Source organism: Neofelis nebulosa, chromosome 13, assembly GCF_028018385.1.
Source record: "Neofelis nebulosa isolate mNeoNeb1 chromosome 13, mNeoNeb1.pri, whole genome shotgun sequence".
Lineage (NCBI taxonomy): Eukaryota > Metazoa > Chordata > Mammalia > Carnivora > Felidae > Neofelis > Neofelis nebulosa.
Genome location: NC_080794.1, coordinates 61,508,949 through 61,521,639, shown reverse-complemented (window position 1 = coordinate 61,521,639; position 12,691 = coordinate 61,508,949). Strand labels below are relative to the sequence as shown.

At 51.6% G+C, this 12,691-nt stretch overlaps 2 protein-coding genes across 3 annotated transcripts in view; one reads left to right on the top strand and one right to left on the bottom strand.

The window, feature by feature from the left end:
* The window catches only part of CRTAC1 (cartilage acidic protein 1), a 158,920-nt gene extending 152,036 nt beyond the window's left edge, over positions 1-6,884 (top strand). Inside the window, exon 15 of the mRNA XM_058697356.1 lies at positions 6,847-6,884. Within this exon, the coding sequence (XP_058553339.1) occupies positions 6,847-6,869 (23 nt within the window). The 3' untranslated portion in view covers positions 6,870-6,884. The remainder of the gene's footprint in view (positions 1-6,846) is intronic.
* GOLGA7B (golgin A7 family member B) lies at positions 24-12,288 on the bottom strand. 2 transcript variants are annotated; one of them, XM_058697384.1, is made up of 7 exons: positions 11,813-12,288; positions 10,623-10,760; positions 9,830-9,919; positions 3,957-4,082; positions 829-981; positions 641-742; positions 24-131 (listed from the first exon to the last, which is right to left on the bottom strand). In XM_058697384.1, exons 3-7 carry the CDS (start codon positions 9,914-9,916, stop codon positions 81-83), a joined length of 519 nt encoding a protein of 172 aa, XP_058553367.1. In that variant the 5' UTR covers positions 9,917-9,919; positions 10,623-10,760; positions 11,813-12,288; the 3' UTR covers positions 24-80. The 2 variants fall into 2 exon arrangements, with proteins under 2 accessions (XP_058553367.1, XP_058553366.1); XM_058697383.1 differs by lacking the exon at positions 24-131 and having other exon boundaries at positions 394-742; positions 11,813-12,287.
* Between the last annotated feature and the right edge of the window lie 403 nt (positions 12,289-12,691).

The following is a 12,691-nucleotide window of genomic DNA, read 5'->3' as shown; positions in this document are numbered from 1 at the left end:
ACATTTTTTTTAACACTTCTACTCTGCAAGTGGGCTGTGTGTACACCTTGACCACACTTTTCCAGGTGGAGCGAGCAGGCCTATAACCCAATTCCTGGGCCGGCCGCCCACCAAGACTTCATTTTTCTGATCTGTAAAGAGGGGCTTAGGACGTACACCCAGGAGTACACGAGACCATAGACATGTAAACGTGTGCAGAGATCCGCGTGTTCCCTGAGGGGCAGTGCAGCTTCACGGTTAAGTGTGGGACTGGGCTCAAATCCTGGCTCTGACGTTCACCGGCCGGGTGACCCTGGGCCAGTGATTTAACTTCAGTGGGCTCGTGGACAGAGGGAAGAATAAGAGTTACCCACCTTGTAGGGGTATTACGAGAATTACATCATTTCAAAGCAGTTAATATGATACCTGGCATGTATTAAGCGCTGAAGAAATGCAGCCCAGTAAAAGCAAACCCTGAAATTCACAAAAGGCATTGATAACTTATAGTGGGGGAGGAGAGCTGACGACCAGTGATGTGGGGAATCCTGGGAAAATCCCTGAGCAGAGGCCCCTAGGGTGGTCCCTATTTCTGGGTGTCTTCACCAAGGAACCCACCAGTTGGCAGCTCTGGGCCCTTGCACAGAACAGCCAGGAAGGATACGACCCGCATCCCGCGCTCCACGGGGTCAGTGAGCAGGAGGCCTCGAGGGGCAAAGATCTTCTCGTTCTGCTCCTGGATGTAGCGGGAGATCTTCTTGAGAACCTGCAAGGAGAGGGGCCGGCTGAGGATGAGCGGGCAGCGGGGGAACCCTGCAGGAGGGGATGTAGGGCAGTCAGGAGGGGAGCCACCTTCTCGTAGTGGGTCTCCATGCAGAGGAAGATGAAGTAGGCCGTGGCACAGGCCAGGCAGCCCTCAAGGTAGGAGCTGCCCCCGATCTTCTCCGCCTCCGCGTAGAAGCTGTTGAGGGTCTTCACGGTCTCCTCAAAGAGCTGCCGCTCAATCTGGAGGAGAAAGGGACAGGGAACCAGGTTGAGGCCAGCCTCCCTGGACCGGACAGTCACAGGTAGGAGGGCGGGTGGCAGTGGTGGGGCCACACGGATGAGGGGAGTGGCACACAGGTAAGATCGGAGAAGCTGCCCGTGGAACACTGGACTGGGAGCCGGGAGACCTGGGGTCCAGTCCAGACCTGACCATCAACTAGCTATGTGGCCTTCAGCTGATGACTTAACTACTCCAGCCTCAGTTTCCACAGCTATAAAATGGGAATAAGAATGACTACTTGGCCTCCCTTGGGAGCAGGAAACTCCCACAATATCAGAGACGTGAAGGCTTCCTGAAAGCAGACGGTCAGGCAGGAATTCTGGTGACTTCGTCGCCCCCCATTTTCATAGCTGCAAAAGCGCCCAGGACCTAATTGGTAGGGGCTCCCCATGTTTGGATGGGACTCCAACTGCATAAGACTGATTATATGAGATCCCAGGAGTATCTTCTCTCAAAGAGGTCACCAAGAACACGACAGCCTCGTGGGCGTGCACAACTGGGAAGCTGTCCTGCCTGCATCCATAATCATAATAGCTAATATTCATTAAGCACTTTCTATGCTATTTTTAAAAGCGCTTTCAGGTACCAATGTAATGTTGCGTATCAACTATACTTCAATTTAAAAACAAATAATAAGATTTTTATCAATTTATCTGGCAACTGTAGATTAAATTATGCAATTGCGGGGCACCTGGGTGGCTCAGTCGGTTAAGCGTCTGACTTCGGCTCAGGTCATGATCTCACAGTTTGTAGGTTCCGTGTCAGACTCTGTGCTGACAGCTCGGAGCCTGGAACCTGCTTCAGATTCTGTGTCTCCCTCTCTCTCTGCCCCTCTCCCACTCGTGCTCTCTCTCTTTTTCTCTCTCTCAAAAATAAATAAACATTAAAAACATTTAATTGTGGGGCGCCTGGGTGGCGCAGTCGGTTAAGCGTCCGACTTCAGCCAGGTCACGATCTCGCGGTCCGTGAGTTCGAGCCCCGCGTCAGGCTCTGGGCTGATGGCTCGGAGCCTGGAGCCTGTTTCCGATTCTGTGTCTCCCTCTCTCTCTGCCCCTCCCCCGTTCATGCTCTGTCTCTCTCTGTCCCAAAAATAAATAAAAAACGTTGAAAAAAAAATTTTTTAAAAACCACAAAAACATTTAATTGTGCAATTGCTCCATCTGAAAAAAAAAAAAAGCTTTGCAGAGTCGGATATTTTTTAAAAAGTTAATCAAAATAAATGAATAAATAACACACTTTCCCACATTTTCACTTCAGTAGCTCAAAGCTCAGCTCTGTGGTCCCGGCCACCGTCATCTCCAGCCTCTTAACTGGTCTCTGTGCCCCCAGCCCTGCCAAGGGAGGCTGCTAAAGTCGGATCATGTCACAGCTCTGATGAAGAGCTTCCAAAGCCTTCTCACCTCTCTCCAAGTAAAATCCAAGAAGTCCTTACAATGCCTGCTAGGCCCTACAGGGCCTGGCCCTGCGTCCCCTGAGCCCGCCTCCTCCTTTCCTGCCCACTCAGGCTCCAACCAGCCACACTGACCACCCTGCTGCTTCCTGAAAATGCACAAGTCCTTTGCGCCTGTGTCCTCGGATACAAGACGCCTCCCCCAGACACCCCCACCCCAGGCTCATACCTACAGGCCTAAGGGCTTACCTTATCTCACAGACCTCCCCCACCATTCACCTCTCCCCTGCTCTCCCAGCCCTGTGACCCTCACACACTTATTTTTCTAGTAGTGGTCCCCACTGGAGCTGCTACATATTTACTTGCTGTTTTATTCTTCATACCTTCCAATCGAAAATGAACTCATGACTTCACTTCTGCATCCCCAGTGCCTAATATATAGTAGTTGCTCAGTAAATACTTGCTGAATGCTAAGTGAACTTGTCCAAGGTTACACAGCTCTGACCTGAATCTGTGCTCTTTAATAACCCTACACTACATTGGGAGGTCATGCTCCAAGCAGGTGTCAAAGTGTCTGTAGGCCCATTTTTTACATTCCTCAGAACACCCCCTTCCCCACTCACCACTACAGGATCAGAACTGTCCATCACACAAGCTAGCATGGGACCTTCCATGCCCATCTAGGACAAAAGGTCTCCCTAAGAATAGTCAGAAGCTTTGGGGTTCCCAGCCACTGTCCCTACACAGATCTGGAGTGAACGCATAAGAAAACATTATGCTCTATCCCAAGAGTCGCCCTGCCCCAAAGGACAGGTGTGTCCTTTGATGAGATGAGGAGACCTCACAGCACCCTAAAAGCTGGCTACCGATCAGATTAACAAAAGGCAGCCCTGCCCCACCTTCCCAAACCCACTTGGATAGGCCTGGGCTGCTGAATGAAAGAGCTGGGGTCTGCCTACCACCCTCCAGAGGGCAGGCTCTCTAATTCCAGGACAGTGCTACAGCAGCCTGGGAATGAGGACCATACGCACCCCCGAACCAGGAGCAAAACTGGGCAGAAGGAGCTGACTTGCAAGGGGTTGGTGGTCCATGAGACACCCAGGTAGCTGGCTGAGTCTGGAGGGAGGGGCTGTGGGCAGAGCCCTTGGTCGATGACCTGGGCATCGGGATTTCTTAAAGGTCCCCAGGAAATTCTAACGTGCAGCTGGGGCTGAGACTGCTGCCAAGAAGTAGAGATTCCTGAAGCTGATGCCATCAATTGGACTAAGGAATCTGTTTTTGTTTCATAAGCTCTCCAGGCGACTCTTGTGCTACTGATGTTCCAGGGCCGCTGAACTAGGAAATCTCTGAGGCTTTTTCAGCTCTAACTTGCAGTGAGGTGACAGCAAGACAATGTTAGGGACATTTTTTAATTCTGCCACGTGAAGTGCCTGAACAAGTTATATGTCACATATTACTTTCATCCTGGAAAAAAAAATACATTGGAATAAGTCCCTGAGTTCCATCACGGCCTATGTTCCAAGTTTAGAAAAAAGACATCCTTACCCGGCTGTCCAGCTCCGGGGGGAATTTGGTCTGGAACTGACAGATGGTCCCATCACTGTAGTCTCTTTGGATAAAGACCTTGGTGGCCAATGAGGCACTTCGCCGCAGCTCCTGCAGATTATGGACCTGAGGAGGCATACAGCAGACTCACATTCAGGGTGACCATCCATCTAGGTTTGTCCAAGACTGACGGAGGTTTTCAGGATGTGATTCTTACAGCACTAAACCAACAAAGTCCCCGGCAAACCTGAACACTAGCCACCCTACAAGTGCTCCAGGAAAGTCATGGGGAAGCAGAACTGTGGAGTTGACTAGAGAAGACACGTCAAGCTATCCCAGAAAGATCTAGAAAAAGCCTGAATTAGGGCAAAAGCTGAGCCAAAAGGGGATGATGGTTCTGGAATCATCAACAGAGCCAGAAACAAATTTTAACAAGAGGAAAAGACTTCCTGGTAGCTGGCCCAGATCCTTCTCTCTCTTTCCCCTTCTCCCTCCCTCCTCCTCCCTTCTCCCTCTCCCTCTCTTTCCCTTCCCCCTCCTCCTCTCTCCCTCTCTCCCTCTCTTTTCCTCTCCTCCCTTCTCCCCCCCCCCCCGTTTCCCTCCTTCTCCCTCCTCCTCACTCTCCCTCCCCCTCCCACACACAGAGAGCCTTTCACACTTTTGTTCACTCACCAAGTATCAAATATTCACAAATCATCAGGCCTCGTGCTTGGGGAACCCAGCCCTGAACAAGATTGAGGTCTCAGGCCCCAGAAGTGGGGCTTACAGCAAGGTTGGGGAGGGGAGTAGGACAGAGGAGGACCTGATAGCCCACCAACTGGGAGGGAGATTCGGGTTGAGGCCAAGTTAAAGCCTGGGTCCAAGAGCACCAGGGATAGCTTTCCTCTCTAGCATGTCTCACCACAGGAAAGAAGGGGCACCCAAATGCCCAGAGAAAATCATGGATAAAGTAGGCTGAACCCAGAAATTAAAGAAACACCTTGCCCTGGTAGGAAGAAGTGGGGCAACTCTGTCCCTTGTCCACACCTGCAGTTTTGACATTGACACAAACTCTAGCACTTGAGGGGACTGGGCTCAATTAATAGAAGAACAGGGCCTCTTTCTTCCACTTCCAGCCTTAGTCACCCACATTTGAAAGAAGCATCCCACTGGGTAAAATATGCCAAACATTGGAACCATGTGGAGGCCAAGCCCCAAGGGCAGAGTGAACACACAGCCAGTTCATCCTGTGTAATTAAGGTGAATCTCTTCCGTCATTCAGCTTTCATTTATTGAGTCCCTACTATTGCCGAGCTCTGGGGATGCTGAGCAAAGACAGTCTGTGAGCTCCAGGGAAGAAGACAAGTAAATATATAATAAATTAGCCTGTGATAAATGCTTTAGAGAAGTAACATCTTACCCAGAAATGCTTACTCAGAAAAGACTTCCTGAGGTCTGTGTTGAGTCATAAAGAAGGCCAGGAGTTGCCAGTGGTAGGGAGCAGGCAGTGGGTGGGGAGAGGGATGTAAAGTCAACCCAGACAGAGGGAGAAGCTTGTGCAAAGGAAAAAGATGGCAGAGAGCACAATATGCTCCAGTTGACTGCAGGCAGATTTCAGCAAGACGGGAGTTGGTTTGTGGATTAGGCCAGAGCAGGGGGGAATGACAGTATAGAGGACAGTGCTATCACAAAGAGCTGGAGGGGGGCTCTACTAGAGGGGAGGGTATAGGACAGAAGACAAACTTGCTTAAAAGCTGGGGGAAAGTGGGGCGCCTGGGTGGCTCAGTTGGTTAAGCATCCGACTTCAGCCCAGGTCACGATCTCATGGTCTGTGAGTCCGTGAGTTCGAGCCCCGCATCGGGCTCTGGGCTGATGGCTCGGAGCCTGGAGCCTGCTTCTGATTCTGTGTCTCCTCTCTCTCTGCCCCTCCCCCGTTCATGCTCTGTCTCTCTCTGTCTCAAAAATAAATAAACGTTAAAAAGTTAAAAAAAAAAGCTGGGGGAAAGAGTAAGCAATGAGAGAAAGGTAGGAGAGATAACTGGTAGATCAAGGTTCGGAAAAGGGGAAAATCAGAGAACACTGCAGGAGACTTTCCTACATCCGGCAAAACTTGCTCTACGTAAGAGATGTGATACCAGAGTACTGGGGCCGAACTGAAGAATATATAGATGCTCCTCTTGTCTGAACTGTCCTTGATTCCTCTAATCAAGGTTTTAATTGAGAAAATCCCCTTGACATTCACTAGGATCGTATGATAACTTTGAAAAATGAAGAAGGCTTTAGTGGTATAAGTGTGTTATTTGTTACTCTGCTCTATCTGGTTAGGATCTCATACTTTTATATTTTCCAAAGAAAAGGAAGGGGCTGTGGCCTTCCTCTGCCCTTCTAAAACCAACTGACGTGAGCCAGTGGATCATGAGGATGGATTCCCCTAGCCCCAGAAGGATCATTCAGGAAGCTCTGTGAGGGATGCATGGGAATTAAGCATGACTGGGTAAGAGGCCAGTGACTGGGGTAAGAGGCCATTTGAAGGGATGCACTATGTTTGTAGTGTCCAGGGAAACACAAAAGCAGGTCTAACCCAAGAAAAGTGATGGTGAGAATGGAAAGAAAGGGAAAAAACAGTGATTCAACTATTCTATTATGGATAGAGCTTCTTCCCCTCTGATGGCCTCCTTTGTCTATGTCCGAGTGCACACATGCACTGTGTGCTACCATGAAGGTATGTGTCTGTGACTGTCTCTGGTGACCACTTCTCCCTCCTAGGCGTACAATTAGATTAATCCCCACCCTGCCTTGCAATTAGGTGTGGCCATATGACTGAATGGAATATGAGTGGAAGTGATGAATTCATGTATAGGCTTAGCTCACAACAACCAGCCAGTCTTCTGTTACCTTTCCTCTTCCACAGAAACCAAGGAAGCTGTATGTTGAAGATGATGGGACCACAAATTGGAAAGAGCCTGGGTCCCTGAGTCAGCCTGGAGGAGACCTACTTGCTGATCAGGATCACTTCTCTGGGACTTTACTGAACAATAAACTTCTAGTTTATTATTCCATTAAAATTTTAGGATGCTACCTTGCATAGTATGGTCTCATCTTCTCTTGGCTTTGATCTGTGAGTTCTCAAGTACCCAGAGTAGGAGAGCTCAACACCCTTTCCAACCCCAAAAATCCTGAGCCTTAGAACAAAGCCTCTGGGTGACCAGGGATCTACTTCCCTCCCTGTAGAGTATTTGTGGAGTCTTGAGGCGTTGCTAGAAGATGGTATCAGACTCATTGTATATTCCAGAGCTTTCATCTCCCAGATCTATGTCAAGCACAATATAACACACTCATCTGTAGTTGGCAAAGAGTAGGACTTAAGGCAAGGCAGCATCTCCTGGCTCTCCCCATCCACGGTGGCTCAGTTGTGAAGTACCAAAAGGCCCTGATGGAAAGAGGGCCCACTGACCTGGGAGCAGGATACCTGGGTGCTAGTCCGGGCCACATGACCCTGGGCCTCCATTTCCTCAACTAGAAACTGAGAAGCTGGAACAACATAATCACTTAAAGCCCCTTCTAGCCCTGACATTCAAGAGGCTTTCTCAGGGATTATGAATGCAAATGTTTATAGGATGTAAGTGGGTTGGGTGAGGGCTGTGGCTAATCAGAGAACCCACACCCTGTCTCAAGAAAGCGGCTGACCACTGCCATGTGAGAATGTGAGCCCAGGATGCCACACTTCGACATCTTAAGAGAATGCATAAATCCAGATTTCCTTAATATCAAATGTCTTGATTTTTTTTTTTACGTTTCCAATAAATATTTACATTTGTAAGCACTAAGCAGACCAAATAAGGCACAACTGTGAACAAGATTCACTCCTAGAATTGCCAGGTTAGGACCTCTGAATAAGAAATCCCATCATAGGGGCCCTTGGGCCAGAGCTAGAGCCCGGCTCCAGGCACTTGCCAGCTATGTAACTTTCAGGAAGCGAGCACAGGTTTTCAGGAGAGATCCATGATGCTCTGATCCCATAAGAGGATCCCAGAATATGCCTGCACCTCTAAGAGACCACAGCTTCTGTGTCTCCCCTGAACAGCGACTCTGGGGTTTCTTAACTGACCCTGACACCTGGGCTTCTCATCTACTTCTTACCTTCCTCAACTCTGCCCTCTCCCCTGCCACCATCCCAGGCTTGCTGGCAGCTGGCTAAGGACACCCCAAGAGGCATTTCATGAGGAAGAAAGAGAAAGTCAGTGGCAATACCTGCTGGCACCAATTTTTGAACTGCAGTATGACAGGGATAGGGAGGCAGCCTGAAGAATGGGCCATACACCTGACAGAGCCAACCTGGTAGAGGTGAGGAGTAAGCACTGGAGTTCAGAAGAACATTCCCAGTCCCAATCTGCCCAAGAAAAACAGGAGGCCCCATCTGGCCCACATCCCCATCCTCATTAAAAACTAGCTAATTCCAGAGGATGCATTTGAGGCTCAACTCAAGAATCAGGAGATTCAGCTCATGAACCAACACCATGATCCCTGGCTGGGGTGTGGAGGAGGAGCGAGGATCGTGAGTCAGAGGCAGCCGAATCAGGCCTCAGGATGGAAACCCAGGCACAGGGCCTCCCTTCTTCTCAGCCTACACAAGGGCCCAAGCCCAACCCACTGTCTGTTGGCTGTTAATTCCAGGCCTCAGAGATCAAACCTCCAAATGCCTTGCTTGGATAATGCTACTTGGGTGCATTTAAAAATCTCTCAGGGGCCGGGGGCGCCTGGGTGGCTCAGTCGGTTAAGCATCCAACTTCGGCTCAGGTCATGATCTCACGGTTTGTGAGTTCAAGCCCCGCATTGGGCTCTGTGCTGATGGCTCAGAGCCTGGAGCCTGCTTCAGATTCTATGTCTCCCTCTCTCTCTGCCCCTCCGCCGCTCGTGTTCTGCCTCTCTCTCTCAAAAATAAATAAACATGTTTTAAAAAATCTCTTAGGGGCCAAACTCCACCACTTAAACTTAAAGAAGCCCCTCCCAGCCAGGCATTTCCCAGTTATCCTTGGCCATCTGGACTGTTTCCCAGGGCGGACCCTGCTCCCAGTGACACACATTTGCAGAGGTTTGTCGCTCAGGAAATGGGCTCATTACAGTTTTCCAAATGAGGTCAGTGTATCACTCAGGAGGCTTCATTCCTCCTCTGAGTTCCTCACACACACTCCTCCCTTAATGCTAACTCCTAAACAGAAATTGGGAAGCAGAAAAGATCCAGTTTCCATGCCTTCCATCCAGGGATCCAGGGACATCCATGCTTTCTCTATGTTTCTGCCTCTCTCCTCCTCACCCATCTCTCCCTCCCCCTCTGTCTTTCTGTCCCTCCCTCTCTTTCTCTCCCTCCCCCTCCTCCTTCTCCCTCCCTCTCCTTGTCTTGATCTCCTCTTCACCTCCCAAAACACCTTCTGCTGGAACTGTGGACTTACCAGTCAGAACCCAAAGGGAATGGCCAAGAAGTTTGGCATGAGGTTTTCCTTCTCCCAACAGGTTTTCCCTGGTAATCTTAACTCAGTCCTAACAGTAAAAACAGCCTGGGGAGAATGACTCACTGCACAGCCCAGATAATGTGCACATTCTGTGCCTTGGCAGAGCTAAGGCTTCCTCCCTCAGTACTGCCAGCAGGGTCCACCCAAGGCCAAATTGGGAAATGGGTAATGTTTGTCCTCTGCTCTCCATCCCTTCTGGGCATACCTCTGTCCCTCTGTCCCTCTACCCTCAAGCTGACCCAGCCAGGCTGAACAGGGGGCCTGAGTCCTTCCTGAACTCTTCCGCATCCGTTCCCCCATCACAGCCTCACGTGCCCACCTCGCTGTTGAGCAACGCCGTTGGCTAACTGGATACACCTGGCTGCAGCAGAAAAAAACACTGACCAGGGAGGCAGAAGACTCAGTCTCTAGTCCTTGCCCTGCCTCTTTTGAGCCATAGTCTCTTGAATACGTCTTGCATTCCAGTTGCATTATCTGTAAAATGGGATAATGATGCTACTTCACAGAGATCAAGCAAGCTCCTGAGCCTCGGTTGGCTCACCTGCTAATTGCGGATAATAACAGCATCCTTGCCCACTTCACAGGGTTGCTCTAAAGCTCAAAGGAGATCATACATGTGATAGTGCTTTGTACACAGGAAAGTGCTATATTCACAGAGGCATTAAAAGCAGAGCCTCTCCCAGGGGAGAGTCACGCATGCCTAACAGCAGCCTCCTAGAAACACTGCCTCAACCTAGAGATGTGAGCCTGCTGGTTGGAATTTCTGGACCATAACAGACCTGAAGTGGAGATATGATGGGACAGACGGCCTCCTGGGATCTGTCAGATCACATCACAGGTGTGGCTGCCTTCTCTGCCCACTCCTCTGGCCCAGCTATGCCAAGTTGTCCTTTGCTGCCCAATACCAGCAGGCTTTGCTGCCGCCTGGCAGCCTGGCAGCCCTATCTGGAAGGTGACCAGATCCTTGGTCATTTCTCCTTTGTTCTTCCTGCTCTCCTCAGTAACTTTGGCACTTTCCAAGCTTTCTGATTATTTATTTATTTTGCATTCCTCCACCTGTAAAACCAAGCTCCATGGGTCTGCTTAAGGCTTGGCCCCTCACAAGGTCCTAGAGGATGAGCTCTCCTAACTAACCTTGTGCTTTGTCACAAAGCCAAGCAGTACCAAGCGACTGTACCTTGTTCTGTGGTGGCCACAACAGCAGAATTGCAATGGTGACACTTGGTGTTGATGTCACCCTGCTCACCAGGACGCCCCGATGCAATGCAGAGAGTCATTCAAAAGCCTGTGCTGTTCCCCCTGGCTTGCATCCCAGCTGGGTGAGAAGTAGGGAAACACCACAAAAGAAGTCAGCATCAGAACTGGGGAGACCCTGGTGTCCTGGGTTCCGCTCCGAAAATCCAAAGGAAGAAACTTTTCAGCTCTGCTGCTAACATGCTGTGTATCAAATAGGTCCTCCCCTTCTCCATGTGGTAGCTTTACCACTTATAAAGTGGGAACATAAAGAGCTCCACTTCCCACATGAAAGGAGGGAGTACAAGAGAAAATTCCTGACCTCTTAACCACTGCACCAAGATTCTGCCCTCAGCCAACAGGTCCCTGGGTTCAACTTTCAAGTCCCTTGAAGGTGACACACCTATAAGCACACCCTGGAGAAGAAGAAAAAGACAGCTCCTCCCATCAGACCCGGGAAATGTAGACACCCTGGTACAAGAAACTTGAATGGTATAAAAAAAGGGGGGGGGGGAGCAGGGGCAAGAAAGCATAATATGCAAAAGTAGAGACTGGTGCAGGCAGCTCATTAAACCCAACTGTTTGAGGTTTTGGCCTGAGGATTCTTTGTCCCCTCACTCCCCCACGAAGGAAATGTGAAGGTGGACGTAGGTCTGTCATCTCTTAACCAAGCTTTTGGGTTTAAAAGCTGGATGGCTGCACTGCATAGCAACAGCAACCAGCCGCCTTCCTTCTCCTAAAACAGGGGCGAGCTCACCTCCAAACCTCTAGGGAAGTAGTTTTAGGACTAGCAGTTCCAGGGTAAGAGGAAACCCCAGCTGGGGCCCTGGAGCAAACCTGGTGCTAGTGCCAACAAGTGGCCTGGGCAGCCTCGGGGACTCAGATGGGTAAGATAGCCAGAGATGAGATGAGTTCTCAGGAGAAGCCCCCTCTTCCACCCTGCCACTCTTCCCCCTACCCCTCCCCGCAGTACTGATTCAGGGAAACCACCCCATCCTACCCTACCCCACCCCCTCACTCCACCCCACCCCACCTCACCCCCCCCTTCTTCCTTTCCCGCCCAGTCCGCCCCTAGCGGGGATGTGTTCCCGCACCAGTCAGCCACTGCCTGCGGGCCGGGCGGTCGCCCCCTACCTCAGTGGCCATGTTCCAGGGGCGCCGACCGCTCCGAGCCTGCTGGGAGGCCGGAGAAGGGGGGCTGTCCGCGGTGCTGACTCGGGGAGCGGGTGGGCTAACCGCGACGAGACGGGGCCCGGGGCACTGTCCGCGGTGCTGATGCGGACGCCGCGGGCCCGGCTAGTTGGTGGGCCGGAGGGCGCCTAGGTACTGGCGACCGCCGCTGTGCTATCCGCGGTGCTGATGCGGGCGCCGGGCCGGGGAGGCGAGGCCGCGCCCGAGGCTCTTCACCGCCCGATCGCCGGCTGCCGCTGCTCCTGCAAGCAACGGCCCGGTTTATCTTTGACAGCGGCGGCGGGGGTGGGGGCGGCAGGGGGAGGAGGGGCCAGGCGCCTCCGCGGACCGGGAGGGGGAAGCGCGGCCCCCAGACTCCGGCGCCCGCCCGCCGGAGAGGAGCCCCGCCCGCGGCCAGAGGCTTCGCTCCCGCCCGGCCCCGAGGCCCCGCCTCTCCTGTCAGCCCTTCCCCCTAGTAAGAGCGCCAGGAGCTCTGCGCTTGCTACCACGGCCTCCTGAGACTTCCAGACCCGGAGAAGAGAGAGGCAGGACGGTTCTGGGGCAAGACACTCAGCTTGCGGAGGCTGACAGTCCTCCACGCGTTCGCAGGCCCCCAGGTGCGGCCTCTTTACCTTTTCAACACCCCTCCCCCAACCCCTCCTCCACCGTGGCCCCAGGCTTCCTCTACCGTATTTTTCTGTTCTTTCTCCCCGTTTCTTCTCTGTGCCCCCCTCCCCAGACTTGCATGGACATTCCCTCCTCTCCTCATCTCTTCTTTTCACTGCTTTGAACCCTATTAGCTAGAGGAGAATGCTGCTGACCGCAGAAAATCATTTCCTTTCT